Raw genomic sequence first — 19,482 nt, 5'->3', positions numbered from 1 at the left:
ACAATCATTTTTTTTTTGGAGCGGATTGTGCACTTAAACCGATTATTCTCGAATTTCTATTCAACAGGAACGTTTATCCAAAACTCGAGAATCCTTGAAAGATTACCAATGGGCTGCTCAAGGAGCTATTAACTTCCTCCACAATGCCCAACTAACATTTTTATCAGCTCCTGGTGGCTTTCTCGACTGTACGGAGGAACAAACTCAAACCCAACAAGCCATGGAAGCTCTCGAAGAAGGATTCGGCGCCCACATCCAGCATCTTGTTGAATTGGTGCCCCGACAAGTCTGCCTTTCCCGTTCAAAAACTCAAGATCTGCACATTGGTATTCTGAGCCAGTTGTTAGTGGGAAGAGCCATCCTGGAAGCTCAGGCTCATCTCAGATTGGAGTCCTTGCAGAGGTACTGGCTTTTGTTTTCTTGTTTGGATGTATTATTTTTTTACAAGTAACAACAACTGTGTTTTAGATGTGAGCTTCGCCAACAGAGCCATCGGGTTTGTCACCAAGATGTACAAAAGCGTCTTATTGAATTTGAAACAAAGCTTTCAACTTGTGCAGCAAAAGAAGTGACCTCCTATGATAAGTGTGTTGCGCAACACAGCCAATCCAAGGTAAGGCGAAATAAAATATATTAATTGCCCCTTTAAAGACACTCAAAGATTCTTTATTCTCTCCATAAAAGGATTTATTGGAGGGTGTCTTCGATCTCGCCAGACAGATTGAAGATTTAAGAGAAAGATGCCCCATGCAGGGATGCGGTATTGGAAAGGATGGGGAGCTTGGCGCCCTCTGGCGGCGTTGGGTGTCACTGCGGCGCCGTGTCGGTCTGCTGATGGCACAAGCCGATCAAAGAGTCGAAGAATGGAAGGATATCACAGTTATTGTAAGTTGTCGAGATTCCAGGCCGAGGCTTCTGGCTGTTTCTAGTAAAATTAATTTGGTTATTTTGCCACATGAGAAGACAAAATATTTTTTTATTTTTTTACACAATATCTGTTCTCAATCTCATCACGTCATCCAAGTCCTTAACACAGACTCATCCTGTTCCATTATTCGACAAAAAGTGCTTGCAGGAATTCAATTTAGACCTCTTTTTTTTTTTTTTCTTGGCCTCCATTTTCTCTTTTATCTTCACTCTGAAAGGAGCTCACAAAGGATCTGTCCAATCAGAAGGTTGTGCTAAAGGGTATCCAGGACAGCGTGCTGGAGAAATCTACTGAGAGTCCAGCTGAGTCTGTTGAGGAAACTGAAAAGAAGGTAATGGATCACATTGAAGAGCATCCTCAATCATGTCATCATTTCTTACAATATTTCTGTAATCATCTAAATTTGGCTTCATCGCAGTTAATGGAGCAGAATGTGTCCGTTCAAAAAGTGGCTTGTCAAGTCACAGAGTTGATTTCTGGCCTGGAGCAAGTCAAATTATGCCTGGAGCAAAAAAGCTGGACTCTCACTGAAGCACAACAGGTTCTTAAGGTGAGCCAGTGAGGACATTTGTGGTATTGGCGCAACTACAATGCAAGATCAAATTGTTCCTCTGTTCTCCAGCACGTGTGGGACAAGTTGGACTCGTATCACAGTCGCTTGATGCTCCTAGAGAGTGAGGTGCAGGATCTTGTGGAGAAACAATCGGACCAAGCTCACCTATTCATGGACCAACTGACACGACCACTGCGGCTTTACCAAGATGCCGTGCAGATGGCAGAGCATCGTACAGCTTTCCTGAACAAGGTCTCTTCTGGAAAGACTCTCAACCAAATTTCCGAGCGTGGGAATTTGCATTCATTTGTGTCTCATTTGTGTTGTAGATCCCCGCCTCCCTTCAAGAATTCGAAGATCTCTTGTGCGGCGCCACCTGTTGGTTCCACGAGGCCCAGGCATGGCTGAGTACTCCGTGCTCTTTCCCGACATCCAAAGACCTCCAGAATCATGCAAAGTCACTACAGGTTAATGACGTCAAGCATTTATAAAAACAAAAACTAACTTTTGTTTCCCTTTTCAAAAACATATTTTCTTTCTTTTCTATCTCCAGCTGGTCCTGGATGACTCGGCAAGAATCAGGAGCACACTGAAAGATTTCCGGCATGTGTTAGCTGAGATTTGCATTGTGTGTGATCTCAGTGCACAGGAGGAGAGGATGGACAACACGGACCTCCAGGTTCAAAAGATGCAAAAGAGCATCCAGGAGCTGATGGTGCAGCTCAAGCGGGCTGTTGAGGTATCCATCGTAAGCTTTGGTGGTTAAGATACCATACTTGGTTTCCAATGACCAGACAATCAAATCTTAATAATCTTTTCTAGGTAGTGGAGGCCTTGGAAGAGGAGCTTAATACCTTAGAGGCGAACATCCCAAAAATCAGAACTATTTTATCCTCCATGGACAATTCCAGCATCACAGTGAACGAGCATCTTCGAAACCAACAGGTGACGTTTTTATTTATATATATATATATATATATATATATATATATATATATATAATTTTTTTCTTACATTCCACTTTTTCATTTTTTATTCGGATCGTAAAGGTCATCCTGGACAATGTCCACTCAATGCAGAAGACATTAGAGGACATGGACAACTACAAAGAAGATTTAAGTCTCCCGCAGGAAACAAAGGAGAGTCTTGTGGTGTTCTCTGGAATAAAAGTTCTCCTGCAGGTGCTGGGGGACTTGGAAACTCTTACCCAACAACAAGCCGTTCTTCTGGAGGTAAATCATAAATGCTATATTTAAAAAAAATAAAAAACTGGATTGTTGGATTTACTGCTGGAAATATTTGGACCTAAGTTTGTCTGAAAGTATTTTCAATCTTAATGTGTTGGTCAATTTTTTTCCCCCCAGACTAACATTTTGAAGAAAACTTCAAGTGAGGGTCTTGGCCTCAAACCCTGTGTAGATGTATCAAACTTGGATGGAGCTCAACAAAGATACTTAATCAAGGTAAAACTGATTAAGGCATGATTGTGTTGTATTCAATTCACTTTGCTCTTATCACTTAAAGCAGGAGGCTTTTGAGGAGTCGAGTTCAGAAGACGATCTGGATGATGAGAGCTGTCACTCGTCGTCATCTGACACGCTAACATCCAGTATTCCTGAGGTAAACCTCCAACAGATGTTTTCATTCCAAAATAACACATTTGATGAATTCAACTACAGTACCGTATTTTCCGCACTATAAGGCGCACCTAAAAACCAAAAGTTTTCTCAAAAGCCGACAGTGCGCCTTATAGTCCGGTGCGCCTTATATATGGACCAAATTCCTAAATTTAAACTGATCCGAAGCATTGTGTCATGAAATCAATCATAAGTGGCCCCCTGAAGCCTATGACTCATGAATCAAAAAGACTATGGATCATTATTTTGTGATTATAAAGTCATTTGTTGCGTCTGAAGTTGAAATAAAAAAGATAAAATGGAGAATAATTTGATTTGGATTAAAAATCGGACATGGTGCGCCTTATAGTCCGGTGCGCCTTATATAAGGACAAAGTTTTAAAATGGGCCGTTCATTGAAGGTGCGCCTTATAGTCCGGAAAATACGGTACATGTTGAGATCAGGCTGTGTGAGATTTGTCTATTGTACTGTCACATACAGCTGCTTTGAATGGACCACTTCTCAGTACGCACACACACACACACACATGCGCGTGTGCAAATAAATAAAATGATTGTGTGTTAGGACCCAGATGACACATTGTATGCTTCTGAGGTGCCAAGTGATGACATCATCGTTAAGGAATCACTGTCTGATGCTAAGGTAAATAATCTTTTGATTGTGAATAAAATTTTTGTTCGAGATAGAAACATATCACTTCACTAAGTTATGTTTTTTTATTTTTACAAAATATATTACCACATTTTGCAGTGATTTTTGTTTTATGAAAAACTACCAGCAACTCCTCGCAAAGAGATACATTTTTATTTTATTTTATTTTTTTTTTCAAGGTCTTCGCCCAAATTTCTGAGCCAGTTTCTGAAGGGGAGAAAAGTACCGAGTCGTCTGAGCTTGATTCCAAGAAATTTCCTTCAATGTCTATCATGTACAATCACCATTACATTTTATAAACACATTGCATTCTAAAGTACAATACATGTTTGAATGAATCCATCATCTCCATGTAAGATTGGCGCGGTCCAGCAAAGATGACACGGAGCAGCAACGGTGGAGCCTGCTTCAATATGACATTTTTCAGAAACTGGAAACCCTCCAAAAACTTCAGGAGGAGCATCAGAATCTGAAAACCTACTCCAAAGTTGCAAAGGTGAGCACGAAAACCAAACAATTTCATTTGAAAGGAATCCCAATTATTTTTTGATATCTATATTTTCGATAGGTTCTGGAGGGAAAACCTGATTCAGCTTCAGATGTTCTCCAGCATGCAAATGAGTCTGTCGCCACGCTGAGTAAAATAGTATGTCAGACTTTTAAAAATGTCTTTGCAAAGATACCAATTGTTTAATCATGTTTATCATGTGATATCTTTTAGATGATCTCCACAGATGATCCAGAGAAATTATATTTGGCTACCCAGCAAGTTCTTCAGTGCATGGATGCTTTGACAGACCTTCTGTTGACTCCCGGAAGTGTCGAGGATGAAGAAAGCCAGCTAAGAATATTAAAGCATGATGTGAATAAGATCATTTTATTTTCATGATTTTGCAGGAACCTCTCGAATGGTCTCCTTTGTTCATTTCTGTGTAGTGTGTATCAATGGCGCTGGTGAGTCTATCTGGCCTGCTGCATGATGTTGAGGTGAAGATCAGTCCCGAAGCAGACGTTCTGTGCTGTTTAACGTCGCTGCAGGAATGTCTGAAAACTGCCCAGTTAGTCATCTCCGATTTCAACGAGCTCTCATTTGACTCTCTCATTCTCGAAAGCCAACGTCAGGTAATGCTTCACAGATCTTAATGTTTTTTTTTTTTTTTTTTTAAAGTACTCGTGACCTTTAACTGATAATTACCAACTTGGTGGGCCTAAAATTGAAATTTTTCCTACCATACTTTGTGGTTGTTCTATTAAAATGTCAAATGAGTTTAGATTGACATTTAAAAAGATTGTATTGTAGAAAGTTCAATTTGAATCCTCCATGAGTGTATTACATTTTGATGTTCTGAAGATTTTTGTGATTTTTGTGATGCAATATATTATGATCATTTCTTTACTATATTTACTCACACTCAGGAGCTCTTCTCAAACCACTTATGTTTTATGGAGGAACTTCAGCTTGGTCATCGTGAAATTTTCCCAAGTCAAAACGAAAATCCCACTCTGGAGGTAATTGAATGTGATTTTGTATTATTTATTGTCCATGATGGGCCATTTATTATCTTATAATGGATTTTGTGATACGGTTTGCTTTTGAACTACGAATAAATATAACAGTAAAGTGACCAAAATTATTTCATAATAGCTCATGTAGGTGTAACTTTTCTAAAATAAAATTAAATAAATAAATGAATGAATAAATAAATAAATAAATAAATAGAAAAATAAATAAATATAAATAAAGATTCTTTGTTCCTTAGGAATGTGTCCTTGGCAGACATGTAAGCGGAAGTTCAGGAGAAAAGGCCATGATCCAGAAAGCGACTCACTCCTTTCTTCATGGAATAAGGATCCTACTGGATCTAGGTGAAGAATGCATAGCTGAAGGGCAGAAGAGACCCGTTCAAAATATTAACCAACTCCACATTAGTCGCCAAAGAAACCAGGTCCTTGCCTCCTTCATTACATTATATTGTCATGTTTGACTAATGACGTTATATTGACTCTTTTCCATTACTTCATCTAGAAGTTCCAGCAGGTTCTCGGAGCTCAGCTGACTTTTCTGCAACATCTATTCCATCGAAAGCCAGAAGCAATGCGGGGTCAAGAGGACGAGCAAGCACAGCTAGATGTCCGGGGCAAAGATTTGCTACAGCAGTCGCTCCAGCAGGAAGTGGCATTTCAGTGGAGGCTTCAGGTCTGTTATTCCAAAACCATCCAAAGTCCCACCTAAGCCAATTCCGGGATACAAATGAAGTGAAATTTGAGCTATTCAGAGATGCCTGTTGTCTGTTTTCTATTTATCAACATAAATATCGGACCTTCTGCAGGAGTGGAACCGCTGGGAGGATAATTGCGCTCGACTGGGAAGTCTGCTGGACAAGCTTGAAGTCCGCATCAGCAGTACAGACGCAGAAGATGACGAAGAGTCCCACGTACAACGTCGTCTACATACCTGTCAGGTAAGTGAGCTTCCAAAATGTCTTAAGGTGAAGAATGTTGATGCTGTCTACATGGATTGCATTGCAGTTCTTTTCCTTTTTTTACACATCATTTAGTAATTACAATTTACTACCGCTGCTGCCCAGTGGTCCTGCTGTTTTATAACCAAATAACAGTTTGAATTCTGGCATAGAAACTACTAGCCAAGAGCAATGTTGATTCTCGCTTTCCGTGCAGCAAACTTTGGTCCAATTGGAAACTAACAGAGGTGCCTTGGGACAACTCTTGGATCAGAAATGTGAGCTGCGGACAGATCCTTCATTTGGACGCTCAATCAGACAGACAGGGGGTGCTCTGGAGCTGCGATGGCGAAGCATCTGCATCCGCATGGAACAGGAGGTCCGGCGCTGGAGTAACATCTTGGACGGCTGGGTCAGGTGGGCTAGCTTACAATTCCAGGATATCCTGTTATATTGTTTTTAAAATGATCGTCTTACCTCCACTATGGTGTTTGATCCATTTCGGGATTGTAACTCACACCGCACTGTATCTAGCGGATTTATCTGGAACATGCATGATATCACGCAGAGTTAAAAGAAAGTTCTCTTGTCATTATTGGACCTCTCCTCCCACTTAAGAGGGAAGAGTCATGTTCTGCTTCACGAAGTGAACGGTCTTATGTCCTCCCCACAGATTCCAGACGGACTTTTCTTCTGTCAGTAAATGGCTCCTTGATGCTAACAAACACCTGAAGATTTGGTCAGAGCTCACTGATAGCTCTCATGTGAGCCAGGAGAGTGTTTGCAGGGCTTTGATTGGGTTGTTGGTAAGATTCTTATTGCGATTAAATCCATGAATTCATATGCATTTTGTCCATCTTAATAAAAATAATCAATAATGAGCGTTTTATAACAAAAGGTTCAAACTCATCCTGCAGGATTTCTCAGTAGAGATGGAGGTCATGTCGGCGTCTCATAAGGAAGCGGCCTCCAGGGAAGCTGCACGACTGCTCCGTCTGAGGGAAACGGAATGTCCTGGCTTGAGAAGGTGCCTCACAAAGATGGAGGAAAGCTGGTGCAAGATCACATTCAACCTGACAAATGCACAAGAGCAGTTACACAAGGTAAAAAGTGGCAATTTAGCAAAAAAATGTTAGATGATTTTGTTCAGCTCAGGGAGTGAAAATCACTTCGTCATCATTTGATTCAATGCTTAAGTTTGTGTTGCTAATCAGAAGCTGCTTCTGATGTGGCCACCGATGAAGCTGCTGACTGATTTGGAGAATTGGCTCAAGAAGCTGGAGGTCCAAGTGGAGCAGGAGCAAGAACAAGTCCACAAGGCCACAGACGCTGCTCAGATCAGTAGAATCCTGCAGCGCTACAAGGTACTCATAACATCTCAAGCCTCCATCCTTATTCGAACTACTGTATTCTAATTTTGTTTCAGGCATTAAAGGTCACTCTGGTTAACGGGCAGCAACTTCTGGAATTCCTCTCCCAAACCCGTCGTCAGGTGATGGGAATGGACGTCCAGGCTCATCTTCTTGAGCGAACAATGTACGAGGAGAAGCTTGGTGCCCTCAGACAGCCGTGGCTTCACCTCCAAGGGGCGCTGGAGAAGCAGGTCACTTTCTTTCTGGATGCTTATTTGGCGTAACTATTTATTTGTGTATGTATGTATCATTTTTGTTCACCGTATTAAATGATTTATTTGATTTTTTTTTTTTTTTTTTTGTGCAGATACATGAAGCTCAAGAGCTCCAGCACTCCTGTGCTACCAGAGAAAAGCTGCTGCAGCATCTCCATCAGTCACTTGAACAGCAGAAAAAACATCTCAATCAGTGGAAATGTCCGACTTGTCAAACACAAACTCAAAAGGTTCTGCATGAGTGGGAGGTATACAAACAAGATGCAAGTCCCAAAATTATTCGTGCCTCGCTTTCTCACTGATCGAATATTTTTGATTTCTTTTTTTTCTTCCAGACTGTTGTCGGAAGAATAAAGGAGGTGGCTGCAGCTCTGCAGGGGGCGAATTCCACACATGTTGAAAAGGAGCATCCGTGTGATGTCGTTTTTTGTGACCAGGCTGAGGCTGTCAGTCTTGCTTGTGAGGATCTCAGTCTGCAGGTAGGAAGAACATTAATGATGAGGTTCAAGGTTGAAATATACAGTATTTTTGAACAAAAGATATCCTGGCACAGCAGTATATTCACTTTGCATTATTTGCAAGATTGTAGAAAATTAATTAATATCTGTCATTGGCCTAAATTAATAATAATAACAATAATAATAATAATAATAAATTGAGGCAAAAGGGATGAATGGCTGAATTGAAAACAATCCATTTTATATGTCTAATAATTATTAAATAATAATAATGTATAATAAAATTAATAATAATAATAATGATAAATTGAGGGAAACGGGATGGATGGCTGAATTCAAAACAATCCATTTTACATGTATAATAATAAATTAACACATTTCTGTGATAAAGTCAGAAAAATGAGACCAAAACATTTCCAAACACAGGGAGGGAAAAAAAAACAAAATGACTGCTACTTAATTCATATTTATGAATCCCACTGAGTCATTACTTAGTGACCTGATTGCGCACTCAAAGACCAAAACCACAGTTGGCAAAATAGAAATTGAAATAACAGAAATATAGCTACTCAGTTTGGCTTTGTGCTGATTCTCAGATCCGAGCTTTGGAACCAACTTTACAGCAAAGTGTCAAGGAATGGGCGTGTCTGGAGAAGAATCTGCGGGAGGTTTCTCTGCAAACCAGCAGGGTTCACTCTACCATGAAGCTTTATGGAGCACTTTTGTTTTCACTGAAGCAGACAGAAGCTTATCTGGAGCTTCTGCAGGTGATGTCATGACTCACAGATTATCTTTCCATGAAGACAATTTTAAATATTTTGGGATGCATGTGGCACAGCAACTCCAGAAGATGTGCAGTCAAGGGCAGAAGCTTTGGGCAGACATCAACAAATCCCTTCAGATTCTTTTGAAGACTCTTGATGGTGGAGCAGCCCAGTTACTGAATGATCGAATAGAACAAGAACAAAAGCGGTCAGTAATATGGACTCTTAATAACAAAAACAAATGCCTGCCTTTGGCGACCATTTTTTTTCGAACAGAAAGGTATCAACGTTTTTTTTTTTTTTCTCCACATCCGCAGGATGAAGGAGTTGACTTGAAGTTATAAATTCAAACTGACTTTGTTTTGTTCCAGATGGGAGGACATGTTGGAAAAGTTGAATGAGGAACTCCAGAAGACTGACGAGACTCTTCCCCTCTGGCAAAAGTATAATCAAGCCTTTGATAATGGCTCCCTTCAGCTGGAACACCTTCGAAGTCAGTTCTCCTCCTTTTCACCTCGACAGGAACCACAGGTCGCCGTCCACTCAGCCGAGGTCAGTTCATATTAATCGTCAAATTAAATGAAGAATTTTAAGTGGGGGTTTTCAATTGAACAAACAAGTTGGATTATTTCTATTGGCTAACAGGTGGACGGTTCCTGAGTGCAATCAATTTATTTGAATTATTAGAACCTTTTTTCTTTTTTTTTTTCCATTCAGTTCCAAAGAATGATTGAATAACATGCTTGACTCATCATGCACTCACGCTGGTTCAGAGCATGAACTCATGGCTGTTATGGTCTAATTTTGCTGCGCTCCATCGATTCAACCTCATTTCGTACCGTCCACGCGCTGCATTAGAGGTTGTTTTGAAAAACAAGCTTGAGAGACATGCGCTTCCAAACGTTCACATTTTCCATAATCGCAATATTTCAACGAATGGAATTAAAACAGATATGAACATTTAGTTTCTAAATGTGCCCCCTGTCAATAGTGTCATCAAAATGTTTAACTCCTCTGTTTACTGTTGATTGTGTTTACTTTGTATCATCAATGAAAAGAAATTGCTGAATTTTGCTGAGGACCTGCAAAACCATGTGGCAGATGTATTGGCTTTATCTAAGCCTCTCATTGGATGTCTCAAACCACCGGTCCAGAAACTGGTCCAATCAGAGAGCACTGGGCTGTCACTTGAGGTCCAACTGCTAAACCGGGCCATGTCCGACACCAAGAAAAGTCTTCAGGTATTGTCCGAAGAACTGAATGGAAGTAGAAAATACGTATTTGAGAACTTTCCATGATCCATTCACACTCAAATTGGATGATAGGGAGTTTTTTTCCAATTAAGATCATATGCACATTTCCTGAAAAACTGAGACTAACTCTAATCCCGTTTCTTCCTGCAGGAAGGTTTAGACAACTACAAACTATTTCACAAGCAGCTAGAAGCCCTTGAGCAGCAGACACAAAACCTTCTGCATGGAGAGAAATCTAACCTGAATGACAAAGACATTGTGAAGGTTGGTTTGATTACCGTAATTTTCGGACTATAAGTCGCACCGGAGTATAAGTCGCACCAGCCATAAAATGCCCAAAAAAGTGAAAAAAAAACATATATATGTATATAAGTCGCTCCTGAGTATAAGTCGCCCCCCCACCCAAACTATGAAAAAAAACCGCGACTTATAGTCCGAAAATTACGGTACTTGCTTTTTAAAGTTTTAATCCACGAGATGTTTTTCATCACCGGCTATTAAAACGTTTTATTTCTTGGCTGAGCAGCAGGAGCTGTTGAGACTTCTCGAACTTCTGCCATCGCTAGTTGATGTTAGCGAATTGAGTGGTGATGTGACTTTAAACAAGCAAGAGAAAGACAGACTGCACATGCTCAGCAAAAAATGGACCCATGGTGTGAATCACATGTGTTTTTTGTACAGGTGAGAAAGTTTAATCAGCGTGACAATGAAGTGAGGGAGAATAGGAGGATGGAATTCAATGCTCCAAAATAGCTTTTGGGGCAAAAGTATCTTTTTTTTTTATTTGTGTGAATGCCGTTTTATCAGAACTCTGCAACGTGAGCATCAGCACTCTCAAGACTTTCATCAAAAGTATCAGGAGGTAATATTCATCCTGGAGGAGCTGGAGTCAGAACTTCCAAGTGGCTTCAACCACCAAGAGATACTTGCTGTCCATCAGGTACAAGGTTGCGCAAACGGTGCCCAGATTGTCAAGAAGACATTTTACAGTTGTTGTCATTTTTTGTCTCTCACCCATAAAGAGGCGTCAGATTAAAATAATTACTGGACACGAGCTTCTCCAGAGTCTGCTCTGTAATGCAATCAAGTCCCTGGAAAAGGAAAAATCAGAAGAAAGGTAGGTCAGAACAATAATATATATATATATCTTATATATATATATATATATATATATATATATATATATATATATATATATATATATGTGTATATATATATATATGTGTGTACATATATAATATAAAAATATAAATATAAAAGAAATATATAAATAAATAAAAATATTTTATTTATTTATATATATCTATTTATTTATTATGTACACATATATAATTATGTTTGTGGGGTCCGACACCATTATCAATAAAATGAAGCGATCTGCCATTTCCAGCTGCATTTGATTTTTTGCTCAATGGGTATAAGACACTGGATACGACCAAATTGTCGTAACTTGCAGATGTTTCCGGTCTTGGAAGAGCTCAATGTCCCTCTCCTTGATCCTTCTATAAATCCTGCTTGTGGTCTCTTGATATTTGGACAGCCCAAAGATTATCAGTGAGGTCTAAAGGAAAGTTTTTTTTTTTTTCTTTTCCTCTGCATGTTGGAAGTGCCAAAGGCTGTTAACAGTCGTAAAATCCAACCGGTTTTATGCTCATTTGGGGATTGGTTGAAGGAAATATGACTAATGTGCATGTTGTTTCTTGCTGTTTTATTAGTGTTTTTATGTTTAAGTCCTAAACTATTGATTCTAAAACCCTGATATCCGTTTTTACTCAATAATGCGACTAAATTCGGGATATGTAAACCATTGCAATGTTTTTGTTTTGGGGGTTCCGTACCACAACTTTGACTTCTACTCCAGATCTGAGCTCTTGACGCAAGCGGTCCATCTGCGAGAGAGGTGGTTCGGGTTTTTGATGCTGGCTGGCCAGCACCGGGCCTCAATGAGAGAACAAATCTCCCAGTGGACGATCTTTAAACGTGGCATGAAGCTTCTGAGGAACACACTGAGAGTTGTTGACACCCTGCTGTCAATCACTACATTACCCGCCACATCACAACATCATTGCCAGGTTAGTTAGTTCGAAAGTGTTAATTAACTAACCCCTAAAGTTGACATTCAACATTTCTCTCTCAAGTGTATAAAGGAAGCTCTGGAGCACCACTCAACCATACTCACGGCGACATTGGAAACTGGCAGACGTTTATGTGAGGTAACGTCGGACTCAGACAGTCGAAGTCGACTGGAGTCGGATATTCAAGCCGTAGAAGGGGCCTGGAAACACACGAACTCGTTGGTCCAAAAAAGAAGGAGCCTCGTCAGCGCTACACTTGAGGTAATTCCATAAGTAACACAATCCTTCCATGGTGTCATTTGCATTCAGTTAATGATGTGACGGTGATTGTTTAAAAGACCCGAGAGTCATGTGGGGAAGTTGGAAGAGCACGCACAGAAGTTTTATAAGAATAGATGCAAGCTCTGGACTAATGGACATACAGTCATGAGCAAGGGTTAGTGTAGTAGGAGGGGTGGGGTCAGCTTTGCATGACCCATATCCAGGCTCCTGATCCCATCATAAACACACACAAATGCAGACACACACACACATGCAGGCATGGCGTGAGTCCGAGCACAAAGCTCCTGCCGAGAGGGATCAAAGTACAGCGCAAATCTATCCGTGATCCACATCCCGAGACAGCTGGGTCCTTTCATTCCATCACAGTGGCTCGTGAAAAATGCAAAATAGCAATGTGACAAAACGGAACAAACTATTTTAATTCGAGTCGTGCATCTCTGTCGTAGAACTGGTCACGGTGTCAGGACGACATCGACGGAAGAATGTGTGAAGTGGATGAGCTGAGGACCCAGTTGAAGAGGCCGATGCCTGTGAAGATGGACGAGTCTGAGGAAGAGGAGCTCATACAGGTGATTGAAGTATTGATACACTCATCGGAATGGAATGCAAATAGTTGGTTTGATCATCTGAGTTGCTGCAGTAAAAAATATTTTTTGCTCAGGGGCTCCCTCTAAATAAATTATTTCACGTAGTGGTAGGTCATATGTAAGGACTTTTGAACTAAAGCATTACTAAGTATTCAATTATGATTAGAAATAAAAATACATCCAGAGTGGTGGTGCAATTTCTTTCCCCCCTGTGCTCAACCTCCCCCGAATTAAACTGCCAGAGTACTTTTGAGTTTACTCCCCTTCCCCTTGTTAAATGCCCTCATGGCTTTGCTCCCCTCCCCCTTTTAGCCCTCGACCCCCGTTACCCTCCCCCCCTGTCCCATCCATAGCCCTTTTAATCCGGATGGTCACAGCAAGAACAGGAGCCAGAAAGTGTGTATGTACATTTTTATGGCCGCATGACTTTTTTTTCTTTACCTGTCGTATTTGTGCCATGCAGAAGACAGACGTCTCTTTGCGCCATCTAGCCGGTGGATTGAAAGACTTGACCTCCATGAAGACTGACCTGTCCCAGTACGTGGCGGCGGCGGATTCTGCTCTGCTGGAACAGCAACTTGAACAACTTCACATCCAGTGGGAGGAACTGTGCGCCAAGGTGAGGAAAAAGCAAAAGATGACAGGACAGTGTTGGTGCAGTGAGAGGAGGAAAGGAAAATTGTTTTAATGCCTCACACACCCATTTATGTGATCAGAGTGTGTGAAAGGGAAAAAAAGTTTCAGTAAGCTTGTAGTTTTCAGCTTAAAACTTTAGATGACTTTTCTGTACAATCAGATGCAATAAAAATGTTGACTGACAGGTTTTGCCATCAAAATGAAAACCTACCCTATCTTTTTAGTTTTTCCCCCTTGGCAACTTTTACAATGAAAGTTTTTGCAGCTCATTTAAATGTTTTCAAAAAAGTTGCCTGGCAATTTCATCCATTCCCTGGTCAGCATAAAAAATGTAATGTTTGGTTTTTTTCCCCCCACACCACAGCAGTTGCCAGGAAAAAGGCTGACTATTTTTTTTGTTGTTGTCCGATCCAAATTTTCAGCATTTAACAAGCTCAACCTGCTTGCTGACTAATCACATGGAGCGTAGCTGATCCTGCACATGCCGTGAAACTTGCTCTACTGCAGTCTGGGTCAAATTCCTACATTTAAATCTTCTGGCTCCAACACAAACATGCGCTTGTTCTTGAAAAACCGTTATGTCATCCCGTCAATGAACCAAGATCATTGCGCAATGACTTACTCTACTTAAAAATGGATCCCGTCACCTTGGCAGCAGTAATGAGACTTGATTCTAAGCCATCTAGTTAACAGGTTGCATGTTGGGGGAAGCCACTGGAATGGCTCCGACAACCAGATGGCATAAAGTGATTCAGGGGGCAGCGTCCATTGTTTTCATTGGGAAGCATAAACAACAACTCTGAATGCCTCCTTAATACTCAAGGGTCCAGGAGACCCACAAATCATGTGTTAAAACAGAACCGGGGCTTATTTAAATCAAATAAATGCCACCAAACGGTAAAATATAGCCCCTTTCAAATAACCTAACAAAAGACCATCACCGCCTCTGCTGTGCCAATATGATGTTTTTCGTGACCTTAAGCTGTCATGAGGAAAATGGACCTTGTTAATCAGACAGACCCGAGCGAAGATTTTTTTCCCCGTTCGGGATTAATGAGAGATTAAATGATTAACAGGAAAGACAGTTTTATATTATATACCAAAAACAATAATGGAACATTTTTGTTTTGAAAATTGGTGATGGATATCTCAAATGTATTTCAGGAACGACAAATAACATTCATTGTGCTAAAACTGTGTTGCTTTTTGTTTCTCATTTTAATTGATTGACCAAAACATCAGTCCAGAGTTTCAATTCTTTTTTTTTCATTTAAACATGTAAAGGCAGACCAATCAAAGATCATAGACACAAAAGCAATGATGCAGCGATGATGTCACGGCATCGCCTCCCAACACAAACTGAACATCCAGTCGCTTTAGAATGATGTCATCCCTAATCTAATCACAGTCACAGCGGGGCATGATTTCAAAGTATGTTTGGATCGCTGTCATACGATTAGTGTTATTTACAATCCTCCAGCATTTGGTTTGACATTTCGGTTTGGTGACATCATCTCATCATTCATCTGAGTTAGTTATGTTTATGTAATCAATTTCAGACTTGAGCAATATTTGTTCAAGCTGTGTGCAACTACTTCTTAGCATTGCATATCCTAATAGACAAGTTGACATCTTTTGAAATGAAATATTTGACCATGCAGTATTTTAGCTACGCATGATCTCACCATCATTACATTTCCCAATTCTCAGGTGTCCTTACGCAGGCAGGAAATTGCTGACCGCCTCAACGCCTGGACAATATTTAATGACAAAAACAAAGAGTTCTGCGATTGGCTCACCCAGATTGAGAACAAGGTGTGCTACAGCGCAGATCTCAGCATTGAGGAAATGGTGGAAAAGCTGAAAAAGGTAATTTGGAGACATTTAGACGGTACATTTCGTCCTTTTTGAGTTTGAATGTGGGGAAAAAAACACAAGCTTTTTTTTTTCGTCTGTCATTTTTACGAAGTCTTTCAATTAGGTCATAGAACAAAAGCTGATCAGTCTGGTCAAAACTGTAAATGCACATTGCTGGCATCCGTATATATGCAACATGCTCGCTCGATGGTGATTGGAACAGATGGCGGACTGGAATGGAATGGCTTTGTTCACGCACGACAGTTGTCCTTTCAGTGGCTCACTGAGCCTTTTGTACCTTTGTGTCTCATCACCGGGCGTGTTCATTCCGTTTACAAAATGTGGAAAATTCAAGGTGTGTCGTTTCGGATTGCCGGGGAGAAGGAAATTAGCACCGTTTGAAAGTTTCTTACTCAATCCTCTTGAAGGAGCTTTTTAATTTGTTCTTTCATTAAAGGAAATGGATTAACCCTTTTATTCAGGACCGTTTTTATAACTTTTCTGTAGGATTGTATGGAGGAAATCAATTTGTTCAGTGAGAATAAAAGCCACTTGAAGCACCTGGGAGAGCAGCTGCTATTAGCCAGCGACGAAGCCAAGCAGACTCAAGTGTGCGGCTCCCTGCAAGAAGTTAACCAAAGATGGCACAACCTCTTCAGCCACATCGAGGCCAGGTGAGTGCTCGACCTGGATGTCCGAGATTCACCATTGACTCCAATGGCTTGAGCAGCAGGAAAATAGGAGTGAAAATGCAATTGACGTGCTAATTTCAACAAGGCTGCAAAAAAAATGGTCGTCCATCCACCTGCTGTTGCTCGCCCTGCTCTGCAGCTGTCAGGAAAACATGACTTGTAATGGTCACAAAGTAGGTTAGACCCCCACCTTATCATAAAGGAGACCCCCGCAAGACATTGTCTGCAAGAGCAGCTGCTTGAATCAGCCCAGCCACACCAACAAGACAAAAACTTCTAGCTGGAATCTCAGACAGGGCCATATGTCCATCTCTTTTTCTGTGAGGGGAGGGTGGGCGAAGGGGCGTGGCCTGTCAGCATCAATTATATCAGTGATCCTGATAGCATGATTGCAAAAGAGCATTCTAGGGCACACCCTTAGCAAATTATGAATGGTAACAATGCTGTATTGTTTAGAATTCGCTCACCGAAGAACAGAAAGTATTCAAAATATTCCTTAGCATTATCACCAACCGGGGATAGCTGTCCATAAATTCTTTTTAAAATGCTAGAGTATTATTTGTTTATGTTTGGCACCTCGTTAAATACAATGTTTCATCCAATAGTACCAGCAATAAGATTGATAGTAAAATATAATTGATTTCATCTTTTGTATAATGCTGTTTAAATTGCAAACAAGTCGGATTGACCGGATTAGCATTACCAAAGGAGTTCTCGCTAAAATGGAATTTTGTGTAAAAAAAAAAAAATAATTATGTTAGAGAAAATTCAGACTGGCCTTTTTTTTTTTTTTTTTAAATCGCGTATACTTTAACACAATGCTCAAGCCCTCCTGCAAACTTGTTCTACTTTGTCCACCAACCTGATCTTACAGCTTTCCCCTCGAGCCATCCTGCTCCTCAAACCTCTTCTCAGATGGACCCCTGACCGGGTTTTGTCTCTTTGTTCAGCCAGCGCATTAAGCTTCTGGCTTTTGTTGAGCTGTCTAAGGTCATAGAGGAGCAAATGAGAGCAAGGAACAATTTAGTAGACCGTGATGGTGCTGCAGAGGGGGAATTTACACCTACTATACTGTCTTCAGTATTTCACCACCATTAAACCTGAATGTCAAGTCGAGGCAGTGTGTGCATTGTCATTCAAGATCATATTTCAAGAGCAAAATGTTGTTTTTGTTGTTATTCGATCCTCGGCTTCCCTGTGAACACGTCAAAGTTTCCTCAACCTATTTTCTCCCATATGTAAATGAGATATCACTTGTTGCTATAGCGACAATATTCATTCATCATTGTGTGAAAATAGTACTTTGACATACTCCACAAGGGAAACCCAGCTTGGTTGAGGTTTCATGCTTGAAGCTCAGCACGTGTTAGGACCCTTCTCCCTATTCCGAGTTGTTTTTAGTGTTCATTAATTGAGCTGAAAGCATTTCCAGCTCCACATCGACTTAATGGTCCTCAACACGAGAGAAAGGATCAAATGGGGGAATTTACTCCAAAACTCCTGAATGGGGCACACTTCAGTCCCGGGGGAGAGCTTCTATTGTCCAGAGCGTTACTATGACACCAGTCAGGGGGTCTGTTGCCATGGAGACTGCTATGGTAATGGAAGACACCTGAGAATCCAAAATGAAAAGCCGCTTTCAACTTTTTTTTCTTTAGGCGTGTCAAAGAAATGGAGAAACTTGAGGTTCCATGTGTGTGTGTTTAGAGTGACAAAGTTGAAGGAGACTCTGTTGCGAGTGCAGCAACTGGATAAAAACATGAGTAACCTGCGTTCCTGGCTTTCACGTGTGGAGTCTGAACTCTCCAGACCCATTACCTATAGTGTGTGTCATCATCAGGAAATACAGAGAAGGTTGGCTGAGCAGCAGGTAGGACACACTTTGAATTGATCCCTTTATTTCGACACTCTCATCTTTTTGTTTAAGTATTCATTGTGATCTCGCCATTGTTTAATTATGGGAGCGGTTGCTTCATGCAGCTGTCTTTCTTCTGCGTGTTTGTGGACTCGTCTGCCGCCCGTGTGTTTGCTCAGGAGCTGCAACGGGACATAGAGCAGCATACGGAAGGCGTAACGTCCGTCCTGAACCTGTGCGACCTTTTGCTGAGGGACGAAGATGCCGCAGGTATCGGCGACGTGGAAAGCGACTCCCTGCAGGAAACTAGTCATAGCCTCGACCAGCGCTGGAGGACCATTTGTGCTATGGCTCTAGACAGGCGGCTCAGGTAGGAACTCAGAGATCACCTGGTTTCGATGCATAACCCAACTTCTATCTCATGCCTCCTTGTAGGATTGAGGAAACATGGAGATTGTGGTGCAAGTTCCTGGAGGATTATTCACAGTTTGAGGATTGGCTTAAAATGGCTGAGAAGTCTGCTGCCAATCCTAAAACGGGAGATGTTCTTTACACAGTTGCCAAGGAAGAGCTGAAGAAGTTTGAGGTAAGTTGAGACTTGTTTGACTAAAAAAAAACGACCTCCTCAATCCAAATTCGTGTGTCTTTTAGGGTTTCCAAAGGCAGGTACATGAGCGTCTGACCCAGTTAGAACTTGTCAACAACCAATACCGCCGTCTGACCCGGGAGAATCGTACGGACCGCGCCAGCCAGCTCAAAGCTATGGTGCACGAAGGCAACCGGCGCTGGGACGTTCTGCACCGACGAGTGGCTGTCATCCTCCGCAGGCTCAAGGTACAAGTTCAGGAACAGGGACGGACGGGATGGATGAATATCTGGAAAACAGATCTGGAAGTTTCCTCTTTTCTTCTTGTTCCAGCATTTCACCAGTCAGAGAGAAGAATTTGAAAGCACTCGGGAGAGCATGTTGGTGTGGCTGACAGAACTGGACCTGCAGCTCACCAACGTCGAGCACTTTTCTGAGAGCGACGTTCATCACAAGATACAGCAGCTTAGCGTGAGGGTTCCGTTACAATACCTTAGCTTGCATCACGTTTCGGTATTTTTCCGACATGTTCATTTTTTACAGTGTGGTATTTTATCCAGTGTGGTATTTTCATGCAT

The 19,482-nt window shown here is 41.2% G+C and overlaps 1 protein-coding gene across 7 annotated transcripts in view; it reads left to right on the top strand.

Annotated features, from left to right (window-relative positions):
* The window catches only part of LOC119117611 (nesprin-2), a 29,713-nt gene that overhangs the window by 5,274 nt on the left and 4,957 nt on the right, over positions 1 to 19,482 (top strand). For 4 of the 7 annotated variants that reach the window (XM_037243925.1, XM_037243928.1, XM_037243926.1 and 1 more), the window contains 48 exons: positions 68 to 402; positions 469 to 613; positions 685 to 885; positions 1,146 to 1,259; positions 1,347 to 1,478; positions 1,551 to 1,733; positions 1,811 to 1,948; positions 2,035 to 2,220; positions 2,304 to 2,426; positions 2,531 to 2,713; positions 2,846 to 2,944; positions 3,006 to 3,101; positions 3,684 to 3,761; positions 3,950 to 4,044; positions 4,128 to 4,266; positions 4,339 to 4,416; positions 4,492 to 4,632; positions 4,707 to 4,892; positions 5,187 to 5,279; positions 5,531 to 5,716; positions 5,797 to 5,967; positions 6,101 to 6,232; positions 6,450 to 6,649; positions 6,906 to 7,038; positions 7,150 to 7,335; positions 7,447 to 7,596; positions 7,659 to 7,835; positions 7,952 to 8,107; positions 8,195 to 8,338; positions 8,914 to 9,084; positions 9,156 to 9,289; positions 9,453 to 9,633; positions 10,140 to 10,322; positions 10,485 to 10,598; positions 10,861 to 11,015; positions 11,142 to 11,274; positions 11,357 to 11,451; positions 12,196 to 12,406; positions 12,473 to 12,670; positions 13,138 to 13,260; positions 13,742 to 13,897; positions 15,625 to 15,783; positions 16,279 to 16,445; positions 18,171 to 18,333; positions 18,498 to 18,688; positions 18,754 to 18,904; positions 18,970 to 19,152; positions 19,238 to 19,375. In XM_037243925.1, the coding sequence (XP_037099820.1) occupies positions 68 to 402; positions 469 to 613; positions 685 to 885; positions 1,146 to 1,259; positions 1,347 to 1,478; positions 1,551 to 1,733; positions 1,811 to 1,948; positions 2,035 to 2,220; positions 2,304 to 2,426; positions 2,531 to 2,713; positions 2,846 to 2,944; positions 3,006 to 3,101; positions 3,684 to 3,761; positions 3,950 to 4,044; positions 4,128 to 4,266; positions 4,339 to 4,416; positions 4,492 to 4,632; positions 4,707 to 4,892; positions 5,187 to 5,279; positions 5,531 to 5,716; positions 5,797 to 5,967; positions 6,101 to 6,232; positions 6,450 to 6,649; positions 6,906 to 7,038; positions 7,150 to 7,335; positions 7,447 to 7,596; positions 7,659 to 7,835; positions 7,952 to 8,107; positions 8,195 to 8,338; positions 8,914 to 9,084; positions 9,156 to 9,289; positions 9,453 to 9,633; positions 10,140 to 10,322; positions 10,485 to 10,598; positions 10,861 to 11,015; positions 11,142 to 11,274; positions 11,357 to 11,451; positions 12,196 to 12,406; positions 12,473 to 12,670; positions 13,138 to 13,260; positions 13,742 to 13,897; positions 15,625 to 15,783; positions 16,279 to 16,445; positions 18,171 to 18,333; positions 18,498 to 18,688; positions 18,754 to 18,904; positions 18,970 to 19,152; positions 19,238 to 19,375 (7,386 nt within the window). The remainder of the gene's footprint in view (positions 1 to 67; positions 403 to 468; positions 614 to 684; positions 886 to 1,145; positions 1,260 to 1,346; positions 1,479 to 1,550; positions 1,734 to 1,810; positions 1,949 to 2,034; positions 2,221 to 2,303; positions 2,427 to 2,530; positions 2,714 to 2,845; positions 2,945 to 3,005; positions 3,102 to 3,683; positions 3,762 to 3,949; positions 4,045 to 4,127; positions 4,267 to 4,338; positions 4,417 to 4,491; positions 4,633 to 4,706; positions 4,893 to 5,186; positions 5,280 to 5,530; positions 5,717 to 5,796; positions 5,968 to 6,100; positions 6,233 to 6,449; positions 6,650 to 6,905; positions 7,039 to 7,149; positions 7,336 to 7,446; positions 7,597 to 7,658; positions 7,836 to 7,951; positions 8,108 to 8,194; positions 8,339 to 8,913; positions 9,085 to 9,155; positions 9,290 to 9,452; positions 9,634 to 10,139; positions 10,323 to 10,484; positions 10,599 to 10,860; positions 11,016 to 11,141; positions 11,275 to 11,356; positions 11,452 to 12,195; positions 12,407 to 12,472; positions 12,671 to 13,137; positions 13,261 to 13,741; positions 13,898 to 15,624; positions 15,784 to 16,278; positions 16,446 to 18,170; positions 18,334 to 18,497; positions 18,689 to 18,753; positions 18,905 to 18,969; positions 19,153 to 19,237; positions 19,376 to 19,482) is intronic. The other 3 variants (XM_037243931.1, XM_037243930.1, XM_037243929.1) reach the window with 3 other exon arrangements.

The sequence above is a fragment of the Syngnathus acus genome, chromosome 24 (assembly GCF_901709675.1).
Source record: "Syngnathus acus chromosome 24, fSynAcu1.2, whole genome shotgun sequence".
Classification (NCBI taxonomy): domain Eukaryota; kingdom Metazoa; phylum Chordata; class Actinopteri; order Syngnathiformes; family Syngnathidae; genus Syngnathus; species Syngnathus acus.
This window is presented reverse-complemented; position numbering and strand designations above follow the sequence as displayed.